This window comes from Myripristis murdjan, chromosome 24 (assembly GCF_902150065.1).
Source record: "Myripristis murdjan chromosome 24, fMyrMur1.1, whole genome shotgun sequence".
Taxonomy (NCBI): Eukaryota; Metazoa; Chordata; class Actinopteri; order Holocentriformes; family Holocentridae; genus Myripristis; species Myripristis murdjan.
This window is the reverse complement of record NC_044003.1, coordinates 21,751,288-21,777,860: the sequence shown is the minus strand read 5'-3', so window position 1 is coordinate 21,777,860 and position 26,573 is coordinate 21,751,288. Positions and strand designations below refer to the sequence as shown.

The window sequence follows — 26,573 nt, the reverse complement described above, 5'->3', positions numbered from 1 at the left end:
TCCCCAAACTGCTCTGCGGGCTGAATGTTTGACATTAGAGTATTGCTGTTCGTGTGCATGTAAAGAAAAAAAAAATAGTTAGATTGTAACTACTATTCAAGCTAATCCCTAAAATCCATCACTGTGACTTATAGAATCCTTTGCCTCTTTACAAGTGTTGAGGCAAGCTTGTTTACTGTGACAAGCTGGTTAAAAAAATAGAAAAAAAAAAATCAAAAAATAAATGCCCTTTTGCTGGTTGCAGAGGGCAGATATTAAAATACAAGACAAACGCAGTAAAGCACTCAACAAGGCTACAGAGAAACACAAAACAAGCACCAGGGAGGAAAATTACAGCATAAATCATAGCTAAAAGAACTGGAAAATAAATTAAAAAGAATCATTATTTGTGCCAAAACCCCCCCCTCAAAAGAAAACTGCATGTGTTTAGAATTAATATTATGATCACTTGACATAAAACTGGAACCATAAAAGGGACAGATACCGTCTGAAACCAAGACCCCTGTGACAGCCACCGACACAAACCCTAAAACAGAGGTATTACAATATCCACTACCATTAATCGCTCTCACATACAGTACCGCCAAGCCACAAAAGGAAATACATCCATTTGATATTCAGCAACCATTTGTGTGCACAGTTATTGGCTGACAAAGTTTATTGATTGGGTTTTATGCACACCAACTACTTTTCCTTTTAGTCAAATTAGTAGAAGTAGATTACATCAATCTCACCGATGCAGGTTGGATAATTCATATCTTAATTGACAGAAAAACAATTTACATTTGCTAATGGGTTTTCCAAATGGATTTCTCTGTGTGTGCGAGAGACTGCATTAGCTCTGCCTTCTCTGTAACAGCAACGAGGGAGAGGCTCGCTTTCCCTCCATGCATTTAACGGTTGACAGTTGACCTGTCAGGTGAAATGTTATTCCAACTAATGAACTAGTTAATTCCATCTAAATGGTTTATAACATACATATTCCCCCTCGACTTCTGCTTTGTAAAAGTAATGCATCAGCTCTGCCGGTGATTACAGATAACAGAATTTGCACTTTGCTTTCAAGGCACATTGAGGCGAGATGCAGCAAAGCGCCCCGAGCAGTTGGAGTGACTGAAACTGTAGCTTTTTATGATACCACTGTATACATTGCACATCTGCAACCCCCGCCCTCCCCTCCCCCAGTATACTCTGGTAAAGATTCAGCAGAGCTGCAGTATTCTCCATGGACCCTGGGAAAGCAGCTGTGAAGACGACGGTGATCAGTTCTGACAGGTAAAATATGAGCCTGCTGACCTTAACTCCAGGATTATGAAGGACACACACACACACACACACACAGACACCTCAAAGAAGCCATGTGTGTCTGTGTCAGTGTGTGCATAAGGTGTGCTTAAAACAGGTATGCACATGGTTTAAGAATGCCAATTACAGTCACATGCCTCAGTGATGCCGCAGTTACACTCTGGCAAGGTATTCATATATATGTTCATTTAATTCACTTTTGCGTCTCCCTAGAAGGAGCACATCTCTTCTTATTCTTCCGCTCCATCACTTAGCGGCCAAAGCTTTCAGTTAGCTCCTCAGCCCTAATTAACTGCCGAGATATGAGCACGCTAATCTGGGCTCTAAATCTTCAGTTCCACTGACAAAAGCTTTTACAGGCTGTCACAGCTGCATGATAAACAGCGGGGCTGTTTTTTCATCCAGTGGACACAGTGCCATCTAGGGACTGGGACTAGCAGCATCAGGATTTTCAGCTTTCAACCTTGTGAAACCAGATCAATGCAGTCTTGAGGGTATCACATTGTACAATGCGCGGCAGTGTATGTGAAAGTCTGCTGATGAGGCCAAGCCCATGCAAACACCAGTGTCTGAAACCTGGAGCTGTTACTTTGGCACAGTGCATCTAGGCCCACTAACATGATGTGCATGGACAGTGCTCACATTTTCCCTGACATGGCAGCAGTACCTTAATTTGCAACGCCTTTGTCAGAGGTAGGATAAAGTTTTGAATGTTCTGGAGGGGAGTCAAGTGATCTTTTGTGGCCAGATGAGCCAGTGCAGCTCCACTGCACGGTAATGATGTGCGAGAGGAGAGAGCATGAGCTGCACACCAAAACACTGAAACGCTTCTTCACTGGCACTCTGCAGTCAGGAGGACTGACACAACTCTGAGGATGGAGTCAGGTCTTTGTATGTGTATGTGTGTGCACCTTTGTAATGTATATCTGTGTCTGTGCGTTTGCTGAAAACTTTTTCCTTAGTCTCTCTCTTTTTCTCTCTCTCTGCTACCTGGGGAGACAGCCCTCCTCTCCAAGCTTTACTATGTGATTGAATCCACTGAGAATCCCAATGAACCAATGAGCCTCTCAGCGGCCGCTCCAGGCACCCAGGGCCCAGCGCAACCCACAGGCTCACCCAACCCTGCCTGTTCAGGCCAGATGGAAACTGGGATCTAGGAGGAAAATGAGGCTGCACGGTTCAACTGCTTCCTAGTGAAGGTGACTGCAGCAAAACTAGTGGCAGAGTACAGTTCTCTGGTTTTATCAGATAATTGTACGGCCTGTCTCGTTTAGGAGGAAGCTCGATATCACCTTGGTACCTAGTTCGCCACTTTCCTCATTAGGAACTTCTTTTTTCCAAAACTTTATATGAATCTACACAAGGATACAAAGAAACATCACATAACTAGAGAAGAAGTCCACTCAATGTGGTGTCACTGGTTTCAATGGTAATTGAGTGTCTAACGAAAAAAGTGACGCCAAGAGGAAGTACTGTACTAACTGAAGCATGAAATTTGATTTTTTCTTTTTAGTCATATCTACGCCCATCTATGTGCTGGAAATTCATATAACATTAACAAGTGTGCATCTAGCTAGCTAATGTGTTAGGTTCCTTATCCTTAGCAACACGTAACTGGGCTTAATTACTGTAACTCAGTTCCCTATTGATGAATTTAAATTAACACATATTATTTGAATTTTGTATGTGGTATCATGTATTTGCATTTAATAAACCAAATTTTCCTCCACAAAAAAAAAAAGATTTTAAGCTTTAAAACAAGAATTTGAAATCATGCTTATGTTTCTGTGGTTAGAAAACGAAAGAAACAAAGAAAGAAAGAAACTCTAAAACGTGTGGATTGGCTCCAAAACACGTCAATCTTAGTCTTGATCGCTTGGGTTTTTTGATTGGTTAGCTGTTTTCGAAGGGGCGGGGCTTAGCTGAAGCGAGAGAAAATGTTAGCGACACCAAAGTGAGAGTGGAGCGTAAAAGCGAATATTTAACAAACGGGAGGATGTTGAATAGACCCTGAAGCTGAGGGGATATTTTAAACCTGCGGGTACCAGCCAGAGCCAGCAGCTACCGGCTACAACAAGCTACATTAACCCGAATAGCGGCTAGCTTAGCAACTGTTGCCCCGATAGCCCGGCGGCTCCGGGCCGAGTGGCGTCCCGACACAGGAGCCGCAGCCGCGCGTGGAGGAACCAGCGAGGCCCGGTACACCTGGCTCTCATCCAGCCTCCAGTGATGGCCTCGGGGATTCCTGCACCGGGGGAAATGGACGGTAATAAATAAGCCTCAAAGTTTTTGCATCTTACAAAACAGCTAGACCACAGCCGGGCAATTCTCTCTACAGAAAAAGTCCAAAAAGTGGTCACAAGTCAGGTTTTTAAGCAGAAGGTGGCCACAGATATTTGGGAGGACAGATTGGACATGATATGGGAATTTTTCAGGTCATTAGTGAGTTTGATCCTGCTGGTTGACATGTTGCTTGGACTCTCATTGGTTGTTTGCTTGTGCTGTCAAAGTGTGGTGTTGAAATAAGTCTTTACTGAGATTATGAGGTACTTTTGGTCTATTTTGAACTTTAACTAAAGTGTTAATATTTGGTGTTGCCATTATGTCAATATTGTTCTTTTCAGTTACAGTATATTGTGTGTGTGTGTGTGTGTGTGTGTGTGTGTGTGTGTGTGTGTGTGATTATATTGGTTGGTTTTGTGCACATTTTTCATCTCTGTGTCCCTGCCCAAAACTGTGTGGTGAACCAGATCCATTCACTGTGGCATTGTTGTGCAGGTTCACACTTCACAAGAGTTAGCTCAAAATTCAGTTCACGCAGATTAAAATGAACTACTTCACATCCATAGTTCACAATTTTGCACTAAATTGAGAGTCCTAAAACTGAGCTAATACATGTTCATTTCTTCCGTTTTTTTATGAGCTTTTATTTTTTAGTAGAACCTCCTTCCGGCCACCCACAGCCCCCAATCGACCAAGCATACAAAGTTTCAAATGAATAGGACCAACAGTTAACTGTAGGGCTGTGTAAACTTATAATGCTGCTACAGCGCCACCTATTGGCCAAATGGCACCAAATTTGTCATGGTCACTCAGACATAATTTCCACATGTGTACTAAATTTGGTTGCAACAGCACAGAGCGTTTAAATGATATTACGTTTTTTGTTGTTAGAATAGCATTTTTTGACATGGCAGCATAAATCGACATACAGTATTTATATGCTAAGCTTGTTTGCCACTAAAATAATTGTATGTAAGGGTTTAGGGCTTGGGATATTTTCAGAAAAGGAACAACTTGATTTTTCCTCAAAATTTCGTCAAGTTAAGAAACCTAAGCAGGATGTGTCCTGTGCTTCCTACTGTAATGAGGCAGTTCAAAGTGGCCATATTTTCTAAAAATACTACCTGACTAGAAAGCTTCCTTGCAAATGAGGCCGTCCTTTAATGTCTACTCCTCATTCTGTATGTTGCTCAAGTCAGACCTATGATGGTAGACGGAGTCTAAAATCCACGTTTGGATGTGAGATGGTTGGACAGTTGGGAGCATTGTTTACTAACTGTGATGCTCAAAGGCACACAGATGCACCAAGAGTGAGTCACCTTTCTGGTGAGATCATTCTCAACAATTGTGTATTGTTTTAAATTGCTGCCCAAGATCAGTCTTGTTGGAAACATGGCTACAGTTGTGGGAAACACTCTCCAAATCCATCCAATTAAATTACCCATCAAGAGGATTTCCTCCTCCTCCTCAAAAAAAAAAAAAAAAAAAAATGTGCTGTTAAATAAATATTTAAAAAAATCTCATCTGATAACCCTAGTTGCCTCTGAGCTGTAAAGATAATCATGATAAGTGCTGACAGGCGAAGTAGGAGCTTTAACTCCAGATTTGTTATAGGTGAACATAAACACAAACTTTTATATGCCACAAGCACAAACTTTTAAAAAAAATCATTTATACTTTGCATTGTGCATGTGTAATCTACAATACACATGCTCATACACACAATCAGTTTTTTAATCTGTTTTGTTATTGTGAACATGCAAATAACATTAAATGTGATGCACTGTAAGTGATAAAGTCATGATATATTACATTTAATCTGTAGCAATTACAGTTGTGTCACTCAAGTCAATTGACAACTGGGTCATAACGTTCACCATCTGGTTGCCATGCGGCTACACGGGGCTACTCCATGTGATTTAACGTAGATCCTCATATGCAATGACACTCAAGTGTCAGATGCAGGACACGAGACGAGCCTCCCGACACAATGCATGCAGAGGCAGTGTTGGCATGGTTTTTACCAGACCGACTGGCTAGTCCTCCGCTCCACACCTGTCTGCCATCACACATCGAAATCAGGGCTGGCAAATCACACTGCTGCAAATTTGATGAGGAGACAAACTGTGAAATATGCCTTTTCTTATATTAAAATAGGTTAGAAATATAAATTGCTGCACAACAAATGCATAAAAACACCCCCCCCACCACCCTTTTTTTTTTTTTTTTTTTTTTTTTTTTAAAGCCACAGTCAAAATGAGGTTGATACAGAGACTCAGCTGCAATAACCCATTCACTTATTGAACGACAGCGGCTGGATACACACTCAGCCTCCGGGCTTTAACGAAAAGCAGAGCATGTCTGTCTGATTGAATGGGTTTGTAATGCAAGCCAAATAGGTTTGTTCTAATGGGACTCAGCCTCAGTGGCGGCTGCAGAGGCTTACGCCAGCACAATAACCACAGCGAGTAGCAGTGGCAAATACCCTATCAATGTTTGATTGGCTATGAGACGCAGAATCAACACAAAGGGGATGCTGTGTTTACTAATGGCCGTTTTGGAGGGGTATTATTCAATGAGCCTTGACTTCAGGAATCACCATATTAGTGAGGAAGAGTTTGTGAGTTTGTATGTGTGTGTGTTGTGTGGCTTTGTGTGCACAGGCAGCTGTGTTTTATACCATCGCATGAAAAGTCTAAATGCAGCCAGCACAGAAACCAACAGGGAAAGTGTCCTTCAACCAGGAGGCCCAGGGTCAAGCTTGCCATAAAAACAAAGTGTTCCTATTGTCACAGGGTCTCGACCCCAGACACCCTGCTGAAGTGTCCTTGAGCAAGACATCGTCTGAATCCCCCGTCGCTCCGGGGGTTTCCTCTGTTGCTGACCCTGTGCTCTGACCTCTCTGTGGAGGGTCAAACAAAAAGAGGAATTCATCTTCAGGGATCAGAAGAGATCACACGTAAAAGAAAAAAGGAGTTGTAATGGCTAATTTCTGAAAGTCAGAAGCAAAAGGTTTACTTTCAGGGTGAAGGGTTGTGTCTAGGTTTAGAATTAGAATTAGATTTTAAATTGGTGGTGGTCGATTTTTTTTTTTTTTTTGTCAGTTGAGTCTAAACTGTCCTCACTTCAAAGTTACTTTCAAAAGGTAATAAATTACATACATTAGCTACCAGTTACCTAGAGTAATAAGTTAATTTACATTTATTTAATTTTATTTATTATTGTCTGTGTAGAGTAATGCGTTACTGATTACAGTACTTTTGCGCTGCTTTTGTGAAACTGTAGACCTGAAACAGAAAGCAGGAACCTGTCTTTTAGTCGGCTTCTCCTGCGTGCAGCAGAGGCACTCAGGCGTTACAATTCTTCACACCAGAAGTGCAATACAGCAGGCTTACTCCACTGAGAGTTGAATTTCTAAAATTAAATTATTCGTGTACCATAAATCCGGCTCCTCCTTTCATGACTTTCCCTAAATAATTGGGATTTAAATGCCAGTGCTTTCACAGTTCCAAAAATCCTGCCACAGCGTGCCACTAGGCGTATGATTGATGGCTTATGTATGAATGGCTCTCTTCAGGCAACAGGAAGTTCTTTGGGGGATATTTTTTTTTAGGTTGTGCACTGGCATAAATGGCACGGTGTGGATGAATTCTTACAAAAAAAACAAAAACAAAAACAAAAAAATTTGCTTTAATGTAATAACATTACGGAAATCCTTTTAGCAATGTTTTTACATTACGTCATCAGTTATAAAAATAATATGTTACTGTAACATGTTACTTTTGTAATGCGTTATCCCCAACACTGTTTTTGGATTGTGTTCATATATTGATGGTAGCACTTCCTGGTAGCAGGAAAGGTCCAGGGGTCACCGGAATCAGTAGGGTTCTTCCTTTAGGGGTCATGAATGTACACAGGAAAATTTGAATAAAAGGTTTCAAATAAAAGTATCGGAGTTCCTGTGTTCAGAGCCGGGATGTGCAGCAGCAGACATGGTGGCGGTTGGGGCAAATCCATAACATCCCTAACTTCTTGTTTTGGGTAGCTAATAAAATAGCTTAATATGTCAAATCCAGAAATTATACTATGCTGTTTTGTCTTTGGGCTTGCACAGCAACGATAGAGGATAGTGCACCATAACAGTCACAGTATGATACAGGATGTAGGCAAAAATGACTGTCAGTGCTATGAGAGCATAGATAAGCAATAACACACATCTGATAATAAGCATAACAAGCACAAATGTGCCTCTAGGAGACCACAGGGTGCACGTTAATGCAGTGTTTCAGCTTTAAAGAATGGATTTAATTCAATACAGTGTAAAACCATTAGGATGTGTTCGTGTGTGTGTGAATGTGTCTTGTTTTTTGTCCATCTGTTTACTGTCAGACTCTGAGACACATTACCCAGCTAATAGGAAGGGAAAGAGACATTCAGTAAGTCTCTCCCGATAGACCGGAATACAGCTGGCATGTTTTACTGTAAATATCTCTGAATGTCACATGGCAATTTATTGTGACCAGCTTAGACAAGATGTTTATTGAGTTCCTCATGCATGTGCAAATGCAGATCACAAAGCCTTTTTTCCCGATAGGTGTATTTTCCACTCCTGGAAAACACAAATAAGCACAAACCGGCGAAAAGCTCTGAATGTATTCATCGCCATCTCTCAGTATGACAAAGCGGAGTAAAGCTGGACTAATGATGGGGTAGAATGTAAATTGGGAAACCACTCTGCTGGGAATGGCAGGGCTGATCTATGAGTTTGCATGTGCTTTGCAACTTGAAATAGCTTAGATAAGCAGAGGCTTTTCCTATGAATGTATTTACAGTATAAAGAACCCCATTAGTGGGTTGGGGTTGTGTGTGTGTGAGTGTGTGAGTGAGTGAGGGGGAGAGAGGGAGAGAGAGAGAGAAAGTCAAGGCCTCCCAACAGCTATGAAAAGGCCTAAAGAGACTGATTTCTGAATGTTTTATTTACAAGTTTGTGAACACATCAATATGTTGAATGAAAAAAAAAAAGAAGCAAAGCTAAAAGCTCAGGAATTGATCATTGGATCCAGCATGGCTTGTAAATTTGAATGCAGGTTCGAGCCCTGATGGCGATGAATATTATTGCCAAAGCCATGCAGTTTAACCCCTTGCACTGTGATTTCCCCTTTACTTTTTTCTTAAGTAGCTTCAAAGTCGTCAAGATGTCTGGCGCGTCATTTTATTCACATTACCCTGTAATTCCACAGGATATACTTTGTATCTTTAGAAACCTTGGGAGTTCCACTTGAATTTAAAATGAAGTTCAGTGAGCTTGAACAAAGCTCCACCACACAATGTGCACTTGTAATGATGAACCCTCCAATGGGACTGGCACTGAAGAGGTTTTAAACCAGTGAAGAAAAGCAGTGAATACATGGGGTTACATGGCAAAGAAATCCTTGGCGCTACTTGACATGCTTAGGACCTTCGCTCACACCTTTATGGGTGATTGATTGGGTGCGAGGCTATCTGCTCACCTTCTCTCTGTTTAGTCCTCGACATGCCAAGGGCACAGAGGGAGGTGAACCATCCTTGTCAACAAATTTATTTAGGAGGAAATCATCACACCAAAATGTTTTCCAAGAGCTTTTCAATATTTCTTCTGGACCTTGGCTTTCCAAATGTATTTGGAACTTAAGAGGGGAAACCAGGATTGAACCCAGGCTTAGTATAGCTTCTGAGCTCATTCTTCCTCTAAGCCTGGTTGAGCTTTTCTTTCCTCTCGATGCTGCTTCTCAAAATACGTACACATTTTGTAGGACTGGACCCATAATCGCCTAGTGTTTCTGGGACACTTTTTTTCCCCTCCTTTTTCTTCTTCTTTGTGGTACAGAGTCCAACAGTAACATTGCCTATCTAAAGTATGTACTTTTTTGATAATGATGATGTTAATGAGATACAGTGTGTGTGTTCTCTGGAGGATTTGAGACTGTACACCTGATTGAAGTGTGGTCAGAAACTCCCAAACTCAAATACGCTTTGATTTTATGACTTGGAAAGACTACTTAGCTGTCAATTAAGATATGCTTTTTTCTTTTTGAATATGATGTGGATGAAGAGAAACCAGCAGATGAGGATTTATGTTGAACACTCAAGCATGCCCAAAACACGTGGAATTAGAAAGGGTGGAAGCTTTCTTCTTTAACATGTTTTGCTTGATAAATTCAGACTGCAAATGCTGCCATGTCTTGTTTTAGACACAGCTCATAATATTGACATGCAACTCAACAGGAACTGAAGAGCTGCCACATTGGGGAAATAACACTGAAATTATTAACTAGTGGCACAAGATTTTTTTCATTTTGTCAATTTTCTCTTTTTTCAGACCTCAGATTTTTCAGGAAGTAGCACTGACACCTCTAATGGCGCTAAATAGAAGACTGCATGAAGATGGGAAGATGCTAAAAATCACTGCAGTATAGCTCTACAATATGCTCTTTCCTAATCTTGTGTTCCTTCTTCTATTCAGGTATGTTTATTTTTCTTTTTTTGAAAGTTAATTTTCTGTCAACTGAAGAACAACTTTGCCTATTGCAGTTTAACAAATTGTTCTGAAATTCTGCAACAATCTCTGGAATAGAATATGAATGCAGCGTATTAAAAACATTTCCAATTTCATTATCAGTGGTAGATTTAATCACAGAGACGGGAATTCGCTTAGGTGAGGTCTTGATAGGGGGAAAAAACGGATATAAGGCAATTCTTGACTTCAAATATCTGAATGTGAATAGGCCGGCTGATGTTGAAATTTCTTAAAGCGGTAAGTGCCTTGTCATACCTAGCCAGCATCAAAGCCAGAAGACATCAAAGATGAAATTAATGGGCGACGTAACATAAGTTCTAGCAGGGAGACTCACCTTTGTGCACCGGCTCGCAATCAGTGACTTGCAGCAGCCAATTAGACTATATCTTAAAAGTATGCTTGCTCCTGTTCAAAGTGGCTTGTTGTAACAGGCCCTCTGCTAGGACAAAATCCTGTCCTTCCGTATTCCAATAAGTCCATTCCTGGTCAAATTGCAGGGGTCCTGCCAAATATCATTCCCTAAATCCCTGTGTTCAGTTCCCTGAGTCTCTGTGATTTAGGAATATTCCATACCTTTATAGATAAAATAGATCCTCTTTAAAAAAGGAAATAAATGCTAAATTAGGATTATGATTGAACTCACTGTTGGCTGTGTTGGAGACAAATGGAGACAAACTCACACTAGTGGCTTCTTTCAGACCCAGAAGCCAAACTGAAATTTTAAGAGACTGAATCGTACCAAAAGCCTTCAAGGGTAACCTCAGTGTTGATAGCTGGGCGGAGCTCTTGGAGCCACTGATTTACCTCAGCAATGTTATAGATTTAGGCAGTATATTGCTCTGGCTACAGCTTCAGCATAAATCTCACAGTAACAAGTAATGAGCATTCCCGTGTGCACAGGTGGGTTGAAAAATACTGAGTGATAAAATGTTGGTATGTAAATGTGCACACCTTTAAAACAGTGTCATGGCGCAGGGTGACTGGTATTGAATGAGACTCGATAGACAGTGTAGGCTGACTGGACGCAGGTCAGAGGATCAGGCACCTATGAAAATTGAAAGGGTTAATGTGAGCCCTGGGCAAGGCATCAGGCTTGGCTGAGGTCTGTGAACTGCTGAGCGGGCCGTTTCAAGCCAGCAGGTTCAGCCATCCATTTAGCATAATACTGTTTGAGAAAAGCAGCAAGGGTAGAAATTATTGGCTGTAGTTTGTGAACTAGGCAGAAGCCTTATACGGCAGTATAAATGAGTATAGCTCTGATCAGTAGTGTGCTGGAGGTGCGGTGGGGTAAATTCAAAGACGTGTGAGAGGAGGTGCCCACTTGAAGACCTTAATGATAAAACCACTCTCTTTGGCATAATTTCATGTTCTTTGCATCAATCAGGGCAGTTAACCATGCTGATATGAAGGCTTTGATTCCAGCTTCAGCATATTTTACAGCTACATTAAGCACACATGCCGACATTGCTGGGGCCACATTTTCACATTTTGTTTGGCTTGAAATCAGTACTAACCCTAACCCTATAAAGCCATTTGTATCATATATGATACACGTTATGAAATAACACATTCTGTTTTCAGTTTAATCAATACTTGACCAAAATACTGTTGTATACCTTTGGACACTTCCCCTGTTCACCGTGGACTATACCATTGGCACTTCAAGTACTGTCATATATGATACAACAGAAAAATCGTATGTAATAACATATTTTTTGAAAAGTCTTTTTTTTTTTTTTTAACATTTTGTTATAGGACTAAATAAATGGTTCAGTTTAAAAAAAAAGTAGAATTTTCTGCCAATTCTTTCATAGTTCAGGCTTTATAGGGTTAAATTGCATTTAAGGGACTTCTTAGCCTTTCATAAATTTCAAACCAGAATTTATTTTGCAAATTTAACTTTTACACCTGGAAAAAGACCCTTAGCTTTTTCAGACTTGCACACTGGAAGTATGGAAAAATATCTCAGTCTATACAAGATTGTTGTGCTTGCTGTCACTGATGACATTACATATCTTAGTAACTACTACTATAAAGAGCTAGAATTTCAAATCCAGAATGGAGAGAGAAGAAACAATGTAGAAACCCTAAAATATTGACACTATTAAACAGCTACTGGTAATGTACCTAGCAATACGAGTGTTCCCAGGGGCATATGTTCCCTCAATGTTTTTGTTTTTTAAGCAACATTTTCAAACACTATTTCAGATACAGTATTATTTACTGCATGTCAGTTCATGCATTTTTGCTAATAGACCACATGGACATTATTTTTCTTTGTCTTCTAGAAAGAACATTGAATTGGGCATGTTGCTAATGTTTAATGTTACATGTTGCTGACTGTTGGCACCATTTCAGCTATTGAACAGATTAATTTTTTTAAATATTGCTTAATATAGTATCAAAATTATTTTTATGTTGAGAGAACACGGGGTGAAGGGAACATGGGGCTGTTTTAATTTGGGAAAAAAAAAAAAAACACACTGAGTGAATACTGGATCTTGGGATCGTAGGGTGCACCCTACATTTTGATGCTTGGTGTATTTCTCATAGACCACATGATATTATATCAGTCAGTTTAAGAACAGAATATTTTTCAGCCATCGAAATCAAGAGCGGATATTTTTTGGTGTGAGTCCATACCACCAATTTACCAATTTTCTGCGATAATCCATCATGCAAGCCATGTTCTACATAAGGAGTGAGACGCTCAATCTTTTCAGATTGGAAAATCTTTACTTTTACTGTGTGTCATTGTCGACTGCTATCTGTAATTTTAGCTCAATGAATTGGCTAAATTATCACTGTTTGTCTCAATATACTGATTAATTTGTAAACTTTATGCAACCTGTGTTTACTGGCGAGTGCCCACAATTGAAATTCAAATGCTCATAGTAGGCTATTTAGAGCTTAAGATAAGAGATAAGATAATCCTTTATTAGTCCCACGATAGGGGGATTTGCAGTGTTACAGCAGCAAAGGGGATAGCACAATAGCAGCAGCATCAATGAAAGTAAAAGAGACATAAATAAATAAATAAAAGAGAAAAAGCAGGAATGACAAATTAATAGCAAGTAGCCTGAATGATTAAGTTCACAGTATTTCCCATATTACCATACATTGGTATTGTCCAGTCATATGTTGATATTGTACATACATATGTAAAGTAATATGGTATGTGAAGTGGCTGAATTGGAAAATTGATAGTGCACAATAAATGAGTAAACTAGCTAATAGGTTAAATTTACTTTATTGCACATAGGAAGTGCTGATATTGTGCAAGTGAGTTGGCTGTGCATAGGTCATAGGCATGTCATGGAAATTGAATCAGGTCAACTGGACTTAGTTATGTCTAGAAGACGTTTTGCCCCTTATCCAAGTGGCTTCATCAGTTCATGCTGTTCATTAGACTAGACTGGTAGTCCAGACTACCATATAACCAAGTCCAGTTGACCTGGTTCAATTTCCATGAGAAGTGAGTTGGCAGTTTTTGAAGTGTGTGGTCTATTGAGAGCAGTGTTGATTGTAAAGTCTGACAGCAGGAGGATAGGAGGACCTGGTGTATCGCTCCCTCAGACCACGGGTGAAGCAGCCTGTCACTGAAGGAGCTGCCCAGTGCTGTCAGAGTGCCCTGCATGGGGTGGGACATGTTCTCCATTAGGGATGATAGCTTAGCCATCATTCTCTTTTCTCCCACCACCTCTGCTGGGTCGAGGGGGCATCCCAGGACAGAGCTGGCCCTCTTAACCAGCTTGTTAAGTCTCTTCTTGTCAGCAGTTGAAATGCTGCTGCCCCAGCAAACCACACCATAGAGGATGGCAGGTGCCACCACAGTCATAAAAGGTCCTCAGGAGCGCCCCCTGCACTCCAAAACACCTGAGTCTCCTCAGCAGGCTGAGTCTGCTTTGTCAGCTCTGGAGATAACCAGAAAGTCCAGGGTGGACATTTCCTTATCTTCCAGCAGAATGTCAAACTCAAAGCCTGATCCTTCACCCAGTTAGCTGACTAGTTGTGAATGCCCTATCTTTTACAACTATTTTACTACTGTGTGTCAGACCTGTTACTGTAAGCGACATATGCAACAAGATGTAAGCAATATCCAATGGCAGCTGGTAACATGAGAAGACACCAGCGAAAGCGACAAACAGCGACAAATTGACACCAGGGGAGGCAACAAATGAAAGTTAAAAATTGTTAAACTTTATACAAATGTGCTATGACGCATAGGTGCGTCAGCTCAAGCAAGCTAAGAAACACAGTCAGAATAGATCACCATTAGAAAGATAAGTCCTACGATCAGAAGTAATGAAAAACTGCAATACATTGTGGTTAATATGTACTTCTAGAGTAACCACATTTTTTGACTAGCTCCCTCAGCCCTCTGAAGGTCAATCTTACTTCTGTTTTTCAGACAAATGGAACGATATTTATGATGGCAGTGGGGATCCTTGAGTGCAAGTGTCAACCAGGGTGAGTTAACCCACCAATGATACACAATGCCACATCGGTTTGTATACACAATGGAGGGAAAACTAATATATTCACCTACTGTCTGGTGAGAGGGCAAATATTTGTCTTGGACAAAATAGACATTGCTGAATTGTTTCCCGAGATCCAGCTGGGTATCTGCAGATGCCTCTAGCATGAAAAGCTACATGTCAGAACCTTACCCAACCACAGCTGGATATGGAAATGCAGGTTGTGTGCTGACATGCCTGCAAGTGACAGACTCCAGGACACAAGAGACTCTCAAGCAACAAGCAACACTTATTACTTATGTAGTAGGTCTGAACAGACAGTGAGACTGTCCATGGAGGGATTTTCCTTCATGGCCATATATAGAACATTTAGGCGTTCAGCTTCAAATCAGTGATGTTTGCAAGATATAGGAGTTTCTACGGAGCCACTAAGTGGACATGGGGGAGAAAAAAAATAGATTGGTCAAAAACAAAAAACAAACAAAACAAATACTTAAGTGTTCTATCACAAAACTTGTGTGGGGAAAAAAAGTTGAAATGAGAATGCTTGTAACTTACATTACAGCGTGGGTGAAAGCATTTTTACACTTTGCTAGTGCAGCTTGCTAAGTCTTAATACTCAACACAAGCCAAGCCAATATGCATTTAGGTCACCAAGTGGAAAGCAAAAATGTGGCCACCCAAGGTAAAATGTGGTTTGTGTGCATATGAGATTACATGTACAGATAGTTGTGGTGTATAGGCTAACAGGTGTAGCATATGTTACGAACACGCGCCTTCTCAGTTCGTTTTTTTTTTTTCCCCTACACGAGGGAGTTTTGCCATGGAACTCAAAAGTTTCTTGGGAGAATGCAAAAGTATTTATCTTTTTTTCCCACCCGTATTTTTTTTTCTCCCCCATGTCCCCTTAGGGGCTCTGCAGAATTTCAACATGTATTTAGTACACTTTCCAGAGTACTGCACAGCCTTTGAGTTATTCTCTCCCATGAAGGACTTTGGGAGAAGCAAAATATCCAGCAGTGGGACTAGCTAAAGCCTCTAAGATGCCATAAAGAAAACAACTTTGAAATAAGGGAGACATCAACCGTGCTTGTACAGCAGTACAACCAATTTAGCTGCATGGATATTTATTAATAGTGCATATATTTTCTACACATTTCATACAAAATAGACATCTTTGTATAAAATATATACTGCATGAAAAAGAAAACCATTCAATACATCAAAAGTGAAAACAGTGAAAAACAACTGATTTGTCACAAGTGTTCCATGATGAAAATAACAAAATATGTTTGTGTGTGTGTAAGCAAACTGCATGTTGTATAGATGCCTTTTCAAAAAGGCACCATAGATCTTACAAAGCCTTAGTTTTGGTAGAGTCAAATTAAATCAATTTAGCATAAAAACATTGGCATGATACTACCAGAGTGAAAAAAATACAAAGTAAACAAAAGTTAAAATTGCTACTTTTGACTAAGTGTTGAGCAGTTAAAATGGTGGAATTACAAAAATGGTCACATCAGTAATAATGGCTTGTTAACTATTTTGGTTTCCACCTGAATAATTCTTAAGATTTACCAATCAATTGAATACATTACCTTCAAGATATAAATAACATTTCAAATACTAGTAATCCTCTTTTTACAGTGTCAAAACTCACCCTTCAGTATCTATTAAAGTTGGCTCTGGACACTCCACAGGCTTGTCTGTTTGCACTGGAGCACCTTCAGTCAGCGTGGTTGAGGTAGTCAAGGAGGATTATATTGAGTGCAAGGCCTCTTGGTGAATTCAAGTTGTGTTTTGTTTTTGGATGAGCATCAGGCACACAGAGTCATGTTTCGCAGTAAGCACCATGTGTTTTGGAGTGTAGAGAAACAGTTAAAGGTTCATTTGAGGCTCAACTGGTCTGTGAGTGTCTTGGCCCCGTTCACAGAGGAGATGTCTAGCTCTGGAGTGGTCAGGTGTTTGTGAGGGGCTGAAGGAAGCAAGGAGGGAAGAGAGGAAGAAAGATCAGCTGTAAAAATACTAAAATGCTGGTGCTTAAGATCTTTAGCACTGAATACTAAAAGTTTGCATTAGTTAAAAAAGGTAGCTCTGAATACCATTAGTACTACTTGTTAAAGCCAAAACAGTCATAATTATATGTGATGTTTATACAGGATTTTGGCCACCATAAATCTTGGCAGTAAAACAGACGGACACAGCTACAGAAAGTACATTGCTCATACTTTTTGCCAGGCATCAGTATGTGGCTCAGGAGAGTGCTACAAGTGATTTTGGCCATGATCCACTGGCTGTGATACAGATCGACACATTTCCACAGCAGCGATAGAAAGAGTTCACTTAAGTTGAGCTCTGGGTGCCATGTTGCTGCCACTTCTGTGAAACTACAAAATGCTGAATGCAAAAAATGCTCAGTAACCCTGCCATGGTGTAGGGCAGAAAGATTTGTCATGTATAATTAAGTGTATCACAATTTTAGCTTTTACAGTGAACTGCTGAGCTGCAATATTGAAACATAATTGCACTTGATTCATTTCCTTAAAATGTCTGCTGTGGTAGAAAATTTACATTTGACATAAGATGAAAAAAGTGAAATCATTAGGACTAATAATTTAGTGGTTAATCATTTTAGTGGATAATTTAGTAGACTGATAATTTAATATTAAGAATAAGGCAAAGCTTTAGTAAACTGTCACAACAGCTTACCAAATTAAGATATTTCTTCAGAGTAAATTTAGATTAATAATCCCAGAGTAACAACATCTAGTAGAATAATTGGAATTATTTCAACCATGACTGTGCAGCCCTATGATAGTGTAGAAAAAAACATTAACAAGGTCCAAATGGTTCAAAGTCTCATATTATCTGGCAATGAAGATTAGAGGTTTTGCTGGTGGTCATTTTAGCTGAAGGACAAGCTTCCTATGAAGAATTATTTTGCAGACTCAATATATAAATACTCACACAGTGTGTCACTAAGGAAAGTGCTGGGTCCTTTGATGGACGAGGAAAGTGCAGCCAGTCTCAGGCTCCTGGAGGTGGCATCCAACTTCTCATCCTGGGAGACAGAGCATTTTTCAGACCACACAACCACCACAGACTGCTCAACATCTAGTAATAAGAGGGCTTGAAATACAAGTTGTGGGTGAATTTGGCTTACTTCAAAATGCTTTTTGGCCACCCCAGGTGATCAACAGAATGTTAAATATCCTATATGAGAAGTGACTGTGGTGAAATATCTTTTATTACAAGAGGTAAAAAGCTAAAAATATCCTTGCATTCCTGAATAGTCACACCTTAATCACAATGCCCAATGATACTGTGTGGTGGGCGGCTGGCCACCACACGGTATATTTTGGCCAGTGTCCTATGTCAGAAAATTGTGGGCATCCTTCCTCTAATGAGAAGTGAGAAGCTTTGAGATAAAACCCCCTAGGCAAATAAACAGTTTCTTACACCCTGTCCTGAGAGGATTAATTTAACAGAAGGCAGAATGTTCTTGATTTTAGTCTCGTCCAAGTGCATAACGTCAGAAACTTTTACCAACTTTGCACGCCAGTGTTTAGATGACAGCCTCTAGTGCGTAAAGTTATTTGCTGTGTATATATCCAGACAAAGCAATGCTATCCGACTACAGACATTCCTGAATATTTTGTGATTTTGTTGCAACGCCATCTAGCTTCTCCCTTCTTTGTAGTCTTTATGGAGTTCCTTCACCCTGTGCAAATAAACCATTAACATTACAAATGTCCAGTGATACCAACTACAGTTCAAGCATTGTCCTGAAAATTAATCCTGTCTGAATAGGCCTTTAGAAACTGCTATTATGAGTTGAGCTCTGCTGTTACAGTTGGTGTAGAAACAGATTGCTGTAGCTGGCATTGCTGACTGTGATAAAGACGGAAGCCTTTTAAAGATGTTCCATCCATCCTTTTTCCTTAAACAAACCCTGGTGGGCGGCAGCTATTAAGCTAATGCAATTGCCATTTATCACTCAACACGGGAGTCATTTGGCAAACCAACAGGGTAATCTGGCAGATTAAAATAATTTAAAAAGTGACTGTGTGGCTGTTTAGGGGTGTTTTCAAACTGCTGATGGCAATCAGCTGTCAACAATGATGTCTTGATGGCTCCCTTGGCTGGAGGAGCGAGAAGTGAAAAAGACTAATGTAGCGATTAACAGTGACTGCTAAAATCAGGTGCCATGTAAGTGTGGATTTAGGCCAGCACTAGAGTTTTTCCCCTGTCTGCACCAGTCATGTATTACCAACATGTGCAAAACTATTCATTTATTCATACAAGTTGCAAATTACGTGTGGTAACACCAGGTGTTGAGAGTGGACACTGGCACCTGTGTGGGCGAGCTAGACTCATGAGCGGCTTTCAGAGTGAGGCTATCCATATCCAAACTGCTGCTATTTGAACAAAGTAGTGCAATTAGTGACTGAAATAGAAAAAGTGTGGGTTGCTGTTTGGGAGCACTAGCTCTAATAAGGCATTATAAGGCAAATTTTTCTACAGTACAGATCTGTGGCTCCTCGACAGTGTGTGCATTCGTGTGTGTGTATAGCATACCCGGTATTCTTGGACTCTGCGTTTGGACTCATCCAGCTGGTGCTGCAGGTCCCAGACAATTTCTTTGTATTTACTGTAACGCTGCTGTACCATCTCCCTTTGCCGCTGAGACTCCTTCAGAGACAAAATGGAGGCCGCATCATAAACCAACCAGAAACAAAACAGCTTTAGTTATTAATCAAGCCAGAGGAAAAAAAAAAACTTGCATTTAGAAAAAAATGTGTTACAACTGCCCTTACCAAACCCTTCCTGATCTATATTATATTAGTCTATATTAACTGCCTTTTCTACTGTCAAACCAAATGTTGGTGAGCCAAACCATTTGCGTCTCCACTGTCACTCCAGGTCTTTGATCACACCCTGGTGGGGCTATGTCAGGGGCCAGTTTCCAGGTGCTAATGACCCACTGAGTGCTCATGGGCAAGAGAGGGTTAACAGTGGCCCGAGGCAGAGTCAAGGGTCATAGGGAGGACTTAAGGCTGATTTATGCTCCATTTTGCATTCACAGTGGCCACAATACAAATGGCACTGTAATTCCAGTATGGCTATTTTGAGTTACAAGAGTCTTGACAAGTCTGGTTATGTTTTCTGTGGTATACTCAACAGGTCATATAATATGCTTTGCTAAAGTTGACACTGCGGCAGCATGTATAAGCCGGGTTTTAGGGCAATACTGCCATTGACACAATAGTAGAAACGCAAATAGTTTTTGTGCTTGGTGCCGTGGATCATTAACGCTGTCTTTAGCTTAGCTTGCAATGGTGTAAAAGTGGAGAGGCAGTTATAGATAGAACATACTAAAATATATACATTACTAATGTACTGCACTCACATTACTATAAGGCATTTTGGTTGAAAAGTATCCTCAAAAGTCACATATAGATTATGCAGGGCTGTAATGCAGTTCATTGGTATTCCAAAGGTAGTCCTTGATGTTTTTCTGCATTTTAAGTGTTCAGTTTAAGTATATTAATGCATGTATTTAATGTCTCTTATTTTCTCTGCTATGAGTTACTGTGTCTGGTGTGTTTTTCTGCTTTGTTGCACTTAGGTTTCCTTGTCTGGGAAAACAAGTAAAGAACATGAATTTAGACTGTTTCCGACACAGATACAGATGGTAGTGAAATGGAGTTGACAAAATCCATCAACATAGCCTACAGGTGGAACCCACCTCCAAATCTTTGAAGTTCTCCATCAGACACGGTTTTCCTGGCACTGACTCCAGGTGGTCCAGCGCTACTTTGGTGCTCTGGAAATCACATCCACACACACACACACACACACACACACACACACACACAGACACAAGGTATTTAAAAATAAATAAACTACATATCACATACATATATTTATCAGTAACTATTAATTATTAATAATTATTACTATCAATTTGGCCATTTAAACTGCATCATGGGCCAGAGCAACATATTAGCAAAACATTACCTAAGGTAAGAAATCTCAGTTTCATGAGTAACCTGAAAGCAATTCAATTTACAAGCATAAATAAAAGAGAAAAATACATGGGTATATGGGGTATATAAGATAATCAGTTCAACATACGGTAAGCTAAATCTTCATTTGTTACTCTTTAATGGATTCTATTATGTTCACAGTTGTTTGACAACAGCATGTTTTGGTGTGAATCAGCAAATGATGTGCTCATCTGTCAAGCCTGCATGTTCACATAGAGAAGGCTTGATTTCATACTGCCAGCTGTAATTCATGCCAATTCAAAAGACATGCTAATTAAAAACTTTTTTTCCCCCCCGCACAACAGGAACACTACCCCCAAAGATTACATTGCCGCCCATTTCGCGGCCTCTGGCTGAAATCAATCTAGCTTAATATTGGATCATTTCCAAAAAATTTTGTCCCTATTAGTTATTTAGACCCCAAATGATGGAAAAATAGGGCCCAGGTTTAAATATACCAGTATTACCCTTTAAGTGACTACTCACTCCATTCCATTCATCTCTCTAGTGAATATCTGAATTCCCATTTCTATTCAGATGGAGCGGGAATCCATTTAGGCACATTTAGTCACCTAAATAAACTGGCTGTTAGACGGCATTACACTGACTGCTCCAGTGAGCGATGGGTTACACACAAGTAAAACCCGCTGACGGATGATGCCCTGCAATGGTGCTGGGTGGAGGCTGAGTCAATGCGGCCTGCCACTGTGTTGTTGCGGTAAGCAGAAATGATTTGAATTGATGGGATCTAGTTTTTCACACCGCCCTTCTTTCTCACAACAGCTAATTGAAAACGAAGCGGCCGAGCATGCTGCATAATTGTGATGGATCGACAGAGAGCATCTGACAGCTTATTTTTTTTTTTTTCCCAGAGACTGTAAAATGTGCTTGGGTCGATAGGGCTTTTCAATACATAATATCATACATCTCTTTCAAGCTGACATGTAATAGCCAATTAATGATGTTAGCAGTGGATGTTAACAGTTTGGATGGCAAGGTCAATACTGTATCATCAGTACAGCCTGGTCAGTTACAGCTCTGTGGTTTTTAACCCCATCAGCAAGACTTGTGATGATAAACAGAGCTCTGTGCCTTGACTGAAGCAATCATTCCCAACACTGGCGCTCCCTGAGTTAGCCTCTGTGGGTTGCTAAACAAACACAGCCTGAGGTGAACCTGCTTACATGGCTACACCAAGATGAAGAGTTTTATATTAAACACTAAAAAGACTTTGAAACTCTGTACACCCCAATTTTCTGCTATTACACTCATAATATTATTAACTCTAATTAAAAGCAATAAAATCTTACCATCTCCAGATCTAATATGCGATCCTGTTGAGGGAGAGAGATCACAAGATTACTTTAGATGCTTTGGTATAAGATAGAACCAGTGTTTGAGTAACTGATAAAGTAAGGAAAGGAGACATAAAACGTGTGTGAATAAGAGAGATACCTGTATTCAAGGTAAGTGCTCAAAATGGAAGCTAAGAAGAGAGAGAGATGGGGTATATGGTGTATATGTGTGTGAGAAAACTGACAGAAGAGAGAAATTTCCTTCCCTTGTTACCCATTTGTTGGGTAACAAGGGAAGGAAATGGAGACAACAGGCCTCTTATCGCACACACTGACACATGTACACACACACACAAAGGCAAAGCGCTCTCGCTACTCATCCAGCTCCTGACTGATGTTCCCTCTCTAACGACGCATAAGTGATGGTATGCCTCTTATCTGCCACTCAAACACACACCTGCTGTGCTGCCATACCCCCAACTGACTGCCTCCCTCTCCTCTGTCTGTAAAGTGTTGGCGGTTTGTAATAGAGGGAGTCTCTTTTTCTCATCCCAGCTTGTGCTTCTATACTCATTTACCTCCCTCCATATACACGTCTGTCTCTTTGCTCTCTCTGTCTCCCTGTGCCTCTCTCTCCTCATCCTTCATAATTAAAAGCTCGACTGGGTGGGAGAAGGCTGATTAATTGCACACAGGTCCTGGCAGGTGCCATCATGCAGCCACAGATGGGCCCCCTGTATCCAACACTGCATACACACAGAGGTAGGCTCACACACACAAACACACACATCACTACTCTGTATGTGGGGGTGGGAAGAACGATTGCCTAGACAGACACCTTTTTGTGTGTGTGTGTGTGTGTGTGTGTGTGTGTGTGTGTGTGTGTGTGTGTGTGTGTGTGTGTGTGAGTGTGTGTGTGTGTGTGTGTGTGAGTGTGTGTGTGTGTGTGTGTTTTGCCCTTTAATCGTGAGTAAAGCACCCGCAAGGCACTGGGGGCCAGTCCACTGAAGACTAGGTGAGTTGGTGGCCTGCCAACAGTTGATGCCGCGGTATAGAAAGACAGAGATGAGGCCTCTGTTGGCTTTTAAACTCCAAGGCCTCATGTCTGCAGTAATTAGCCACTTGTCCCAGCAAGGCTGTGAGGGATGTGTTCAGGGCCAAGGCCAGGTACTAATGTTTGTACCATAAGATCACACAACTCAGATGACAGATGCATGATTAAAAAGTGTGTGTGTGTGTGTGTGTGTGTGTGTGTGTGTGTAATAAAAAATAACAATAATAATAATTTTAAATAAAAACATGGGATGCACAATGGCCACAACATCGATTTCTGCATCAAACCCGTTTTTCTCTATGGGTAGCTTTGGGAGCTTTCACATAGTTTTCCTATCACAAGCTTGATTTAAAATGCCATTTAAAACTTTAAAACACACAGCTGGGTGACCTTTGACTGCTAAATTGTAGATTACAATCATTATTGCTACTGAGGCATAAAAATATCTGAAGTATTTAAAGGCACATTTGCAAAACAGTTCAAGTATAAAGGTATATAAAATTACACTAACAGGTGGATTTATTTGTGCAAACCACTTGATATCCCGTTTGTGATGCAGTAATTGTGTGACAGGTCATCAGAGGGGGCCAACCTTGAAGCTGTTTAAAATTTCGTCTGTAAAAATCTGCCAGTTACTTACAGATTATAAAAAAAAATAGCAAAAATCTAAACATTAAATATGGCCAGGAAGAGTTAACTAGGATTAGTGCTGTCTCCATCTTGTTTGTTTACAGTAAGTCTGTCAGCTGTCCATTGACATTATTTGCAGTTATTGGCCAGTTGATTTAAAAAAAAAAAAAAAAAAGTGTCTGTGGTCACAATGCTTTTTCTGAAAAAGTTCAGCTGTTAGGAACTTCTTAAAAGTGCCTGATTTGGTGGTTTTTAAGGAGCGGCCCTAAAACTACGTGATCGCATCCTAATAAGGCTGAAACGATTCCTCAAGAACTCAAACAAATAAAAATTGAAAAGATATTTTTCCTATTTGAACATTTACTATTGCTCTTTAATAAAACACAAAAGTATTTCTTATCCAATTACTCAATTAATTGAAGCGATAACAGGTGGAATACTTGATTACTAAAATAATCGATAGCTGCAGCCCTACATCCTCATGCCCTATGTTTCAACTTTGAACTAGTAAGTTAATGACCTTGAAAAAATACCAAGCCTTTCCTTTGAAAACAAAGATGTACCAGCTGTCACTGTACCTGTAGCAGAAACCAGGCCACTGGATATTAAAAATGGGGCATATTAAGGGGGTATAGATGGGTATAGGCATGAGGAGAGACAGATGTGGATTATTAAAGGTGAGGAATACTGACCTGAAGGTTCCTCATTTCCTCTTCCCTCCTGCGACTCCTCTCCAGCAGTTCTGGAGGGAAAGAAAATTGTGAGAGAAGAGACATTGCTGTAGAAGATGTGCAGGGTTAGAATAGTACATTAGGTCAGCTCTGCCCCGTGCTTTGCCCTCCTCCCAACACACATTTCTGAGAAAGCCTGGTAGCTGACTGAATCAGTCTGAGCAGACTGATGTCCAGTGATGACAGACAGTCAGCCAGAGGTACAAAGATGCAGTCAGACAGCTGGACAGACAGATAGGTGCAGAACCACCTACATAGATGGACAGAGACACAGGCTGTCTATAAGACAGATAGATAGCAGACAGACACAGCCCACCAAGGCACAAAACAACAGTCTCCCTTATGTGTAGCAGAAAAAGGAAGCTATTTCCACTTGACTGCTACTGATTTGGGTTTCCACAAATCTGATTTTCCTCACATTCCTATTGGATCTACAAAACCAGTTTTTGGAATTAGGTTCACCTGGTGATTTGAATTCTGTCCACTCTGAATATAATCCAGCCACACAAAGATAATGAGGTAGAGGGTGAAAAAGCAAAGAGCAGTATGGACACAGATTCAGTTGTTAATCAATGAGATATGCAAGGTCTCAGCCATTGAACCCTCCAGCACGCCCGAAGAGATTTGCTAATTAATAATGTTTTTGCAGTGTGGTGGATGCCATTCCTTCCCTTGAATAAAGTTAATTTCAAGTGGATTATTTTCCTGTGGCTGAGTCAAAGAAACACAAATTCTGAATGTGGTTGTCATTTCACTGCAAGCACTCTTTATACGATTGCAAACAACATTTATTTGATTACAGTCATGGGCTGTTTGCTTACTGAGATGGTGTTGTGGAGGAATAATTTTGATATAGTTTTATTAAGCAGTAAGCCACGTGAGTGATTTTAGAACAGCTGAGAGCCATTAGGCATGAGGTCAAGACGATAAAGGCTTGTGGGGTTTCATGCTTTTATAAAATGGGAGGAGCACACCACTGCAATAAAAAAGAAAGCAAATGTTAAAGAAAAAAAAATTTAATTAGTCATTAAATATGATCATAATTAGTATTCTTCCAACAGCAAATATACTTTTTGTGCCATCTTAAACATTGATTTTTGTGTTCCTACATTATTTAAATTAACCAGTACATGGTCATAGGTTTGTTTATTGGGACTCAGTCAATCAGAAGTAGGATGAGAACTACTTGTTTAATGATGTGATAAAATATCTAAGATAAAGCACCATGAGGGGCAAAGAACAACACCCCCCCTGAAACTTTATGGCCCCTGCAGACTCTAAATTCCTCCACAAGTGGGTAAAGTCAAATAGATTACTGTGATTGCTGCTCCATTTGTCTATCTTTCTCTCTTACGCTGTTCCCAAGTTTGATATTCAATCACCTGGGGATGACTGCATCTCCGCCCCCCTCATCAGGCATGCACGAGTAGAATACTCTCAAATCCCGTGCAATCGCCAGCTTGTGGTTGGAGATCAAACCTCCTGCCACAAACCTCTGATTTCAGCTAGACAGGTTAAATCTACTTTGAGCAGGGCAGCGGGGACGTGGCAGTCGATGTCTGTTATCACTGTCAAAAGGCCTCCCTCTCACACGAAGTCACAATTAATATGAAACATGTGGCAAAGTTACTGGGAAAGTTCTAGCAATGCTGCATCGTTACGTGCACTGCTTGAGAGAAGAGGCCAGAAGAGGGTTTAAGGCAAAAAATAAATAATAAAAATAAAATAAAAATTGCAATTCATGGGGTCCAAGCACAAAAGGCAACCTTTGACTTTATATGACCTGCCAGAGCAGTTGAAAAATGTCATTCTGCTGGTTTCAGGCATATTGTTAAATACTCCGGTGGCATTTGATCAACTATTTAACAATACATAAAATGTGTTTACAGTACAAGGTGTGTTCAATATCACTGTAGCCTTGGCATTTGACATAACTGATCCATATCTGAAATGAGATATTTAGCATGGGAGCAAAGAGCTTCTGTTTAAAGTCTGTTAAATAGTTTGCATGGTTTAGATGTTAATTGATTTTGCATACTCTGAAAAACACAGTCACAGACTTCTGAATTGACCAAAGGTTGCAGTGAAGCAAACTTTTAACATACATCATACATATCATACATACAGTGCATGTGCTGAAAAAACTTCAGCTCTCTTGGACCTATGGTGTAATTTTAATGATGTTTTGAGG

At 40.3% G+C, this 26,573-nt stretch overlaps 1 protein-coding gene and 1 long non-coding RNA gene across 3 annotated transcripts in view; one reads left to right on the top strand and one right to left on the bottom strand.

Annotated features, from left to right (window-relative positions):
- The first annotated feature begins 3,238 nt into the window (after window positions 1–3,238).
- The window catches only part of LOC115356050 (uncharacterized), a 28,868-nt gene continuing 5,533 nt past the window's right edge, over window positions 3,239–26,573 (top strand). The window contains exons 1-3 of one of the 2 annotated variants that reach the window (XR_003927939.1): window positions 3,239–3,571; window positions 9,947–10,090; window positions 14,556–14,614. This is a non-coding gene — a long non-coding RNA (uncharacterized LOC115356050). The remainder of the gene's footprint in view (window positions 3,572–9,946; window positions 10,091–14,555; window positions 14,615–26,573) is intronic. The other variant, XR_003927940.1, reaches the window with a different exon arrangement.
- cep128 (centrosomal protein 128) overlaps window positions 15,716–26,573 on the bottom strand; it is a 44,786-nt gene continuing 33,928 nt past the window's right edge. Inside the window, exons 20-25 of the mRNA XM_030047044.1 lie at window positions 24,344–24,393; window positions 21,983–22,006; window positions 20,372–20,449; window positions 19,201–19,314; window positions 17,590–17,683; window positions 15,716–16,597 (exon numbers count right to left, since the gene is read on the bottom strand). Coding sequence (XP_029902904.1) covers window positions 16,509–16,597; window positions 17,590–17,683; window positions 19,201–19,314; window positions 20,372–20,449; window positions 21,983–22,006; window positions 24,344–24,393 — 449 coding nt within the window. The 3' untranslated portion in view covers window positions 15,716–16,508. The remainder of the gene's footprint in view (window positions 16,598–17,589; window positions 17,684–19,200; window positions 19,315–20,371; window positions 20,450–21,982; window positions 22,007–24,343; window positions 24,394–26,573) is intronic.